This window comes from Rhincodon typus, chromosome 24 (assembly GCF_021869965.1).
Source record: "Rhincodon typus isolate 14 chromosome 24, sRhiTyp1.1, whole genome shotgun sequence".
In the NCBI taxonomy this organism is placed as follows: domain Eukaryota; kingdom Metazoa; phylum Chordata; class Chondrichthyes; order Orectolobiformes; family Rhincodontidae; genus Rhincodon; species Rhincodon typus.
In genome coordinates this window covers 47,336,186-47,336,911 of record NC_063355.1, presented here as the reverse complement: position 1 = coordinate 47,336,911, position 726 = coordinate 47,336,186, and the positions used below count along the sequence as shown (strand labels likewise).

The window sequence follows — 726 nt, the reverse complement described above, 5'->3', positions numbered from 1 at the left end:
TCTCTAAGTTTTAGGGGAGTAGGGTATTGAGGATCCGGCTGGTAATTGGCAGAATTTCAGCCCTTGTACTGTTTTGCATGTAAGTGGTTCACTTCTGATTTCTGTGTTTTTAATTTCTCCTAAATCTGAATTACTGTTTAACGTTAATCTGATGATCGATTAGCCAGGGTGTGGCGGTCCCAACGGCTAATGAAGTTCAGCCTCCACCCACTCGGTAAGTGAAGGTCCACCCTCTCCCTGTCCCTGCTCGGGTCCGCCACTCTCTCGGATCCAGCGATGCGGTTCCCCGGTCCGAGGCCAGTGTTGTTGCTGCTGGGCTCCGGCCTCCTGCTCATTACTCTCGGCTTGTTCCTGTTCTTTACCGGGCCGCTCATTATCCGGGATCAGGTCACTAAGGTAAAACTGCAGAAAGCGGCACAATCATCGGCCTCGAATTGAAAAGGTTGTTAATCATTCGGAGAGCAGCAGCTAATTTGTGAATGTCAGCGCGGAGCAGCTCTCCTTATTGTTAGAGAGAGAGAGGAGGGGGGTTCTGATCCGTTATTGTGGTCATGTCACCTACAAACTTACACAAGCGATTGACTATCACCAGTTCATCCAAAATGTTCACGTTTCCTGCAGCTTCTTCTGTCCAAGAGGTACCGAAACAGTCCGAGTGAGAGGGTCACAGTCCGGGTACAGTCCGAGTGAGAGGGTCACAGTCCGGGTACAGTCCGAGTGAGAGGG

The 726-nt window shown here is 50.7% G+C and overlaps 1 protein-coding gene across 1 annotated transcript in view; it reads left to right on the top strand.

Annotated features, from left to right (window-relative positions):
- Positions 1-276: 276 nt before the first annotated feature.
- The window catches only part of LOC109920113 (scavenger receptor class B member 1-like), a 45,111-nt gene continuing 44,661 nt past the window's right edge, over positions 277-726 (top strand). Inside the window, exon 1 of the mRNA XM_048611772.1 lies at positions 277-396. Coding sequence (XP_048467729.1) covers positions 277-396 — 120 coding nt within the window. The remainder of the gene's footprint in view (positions 397-726) is intronic.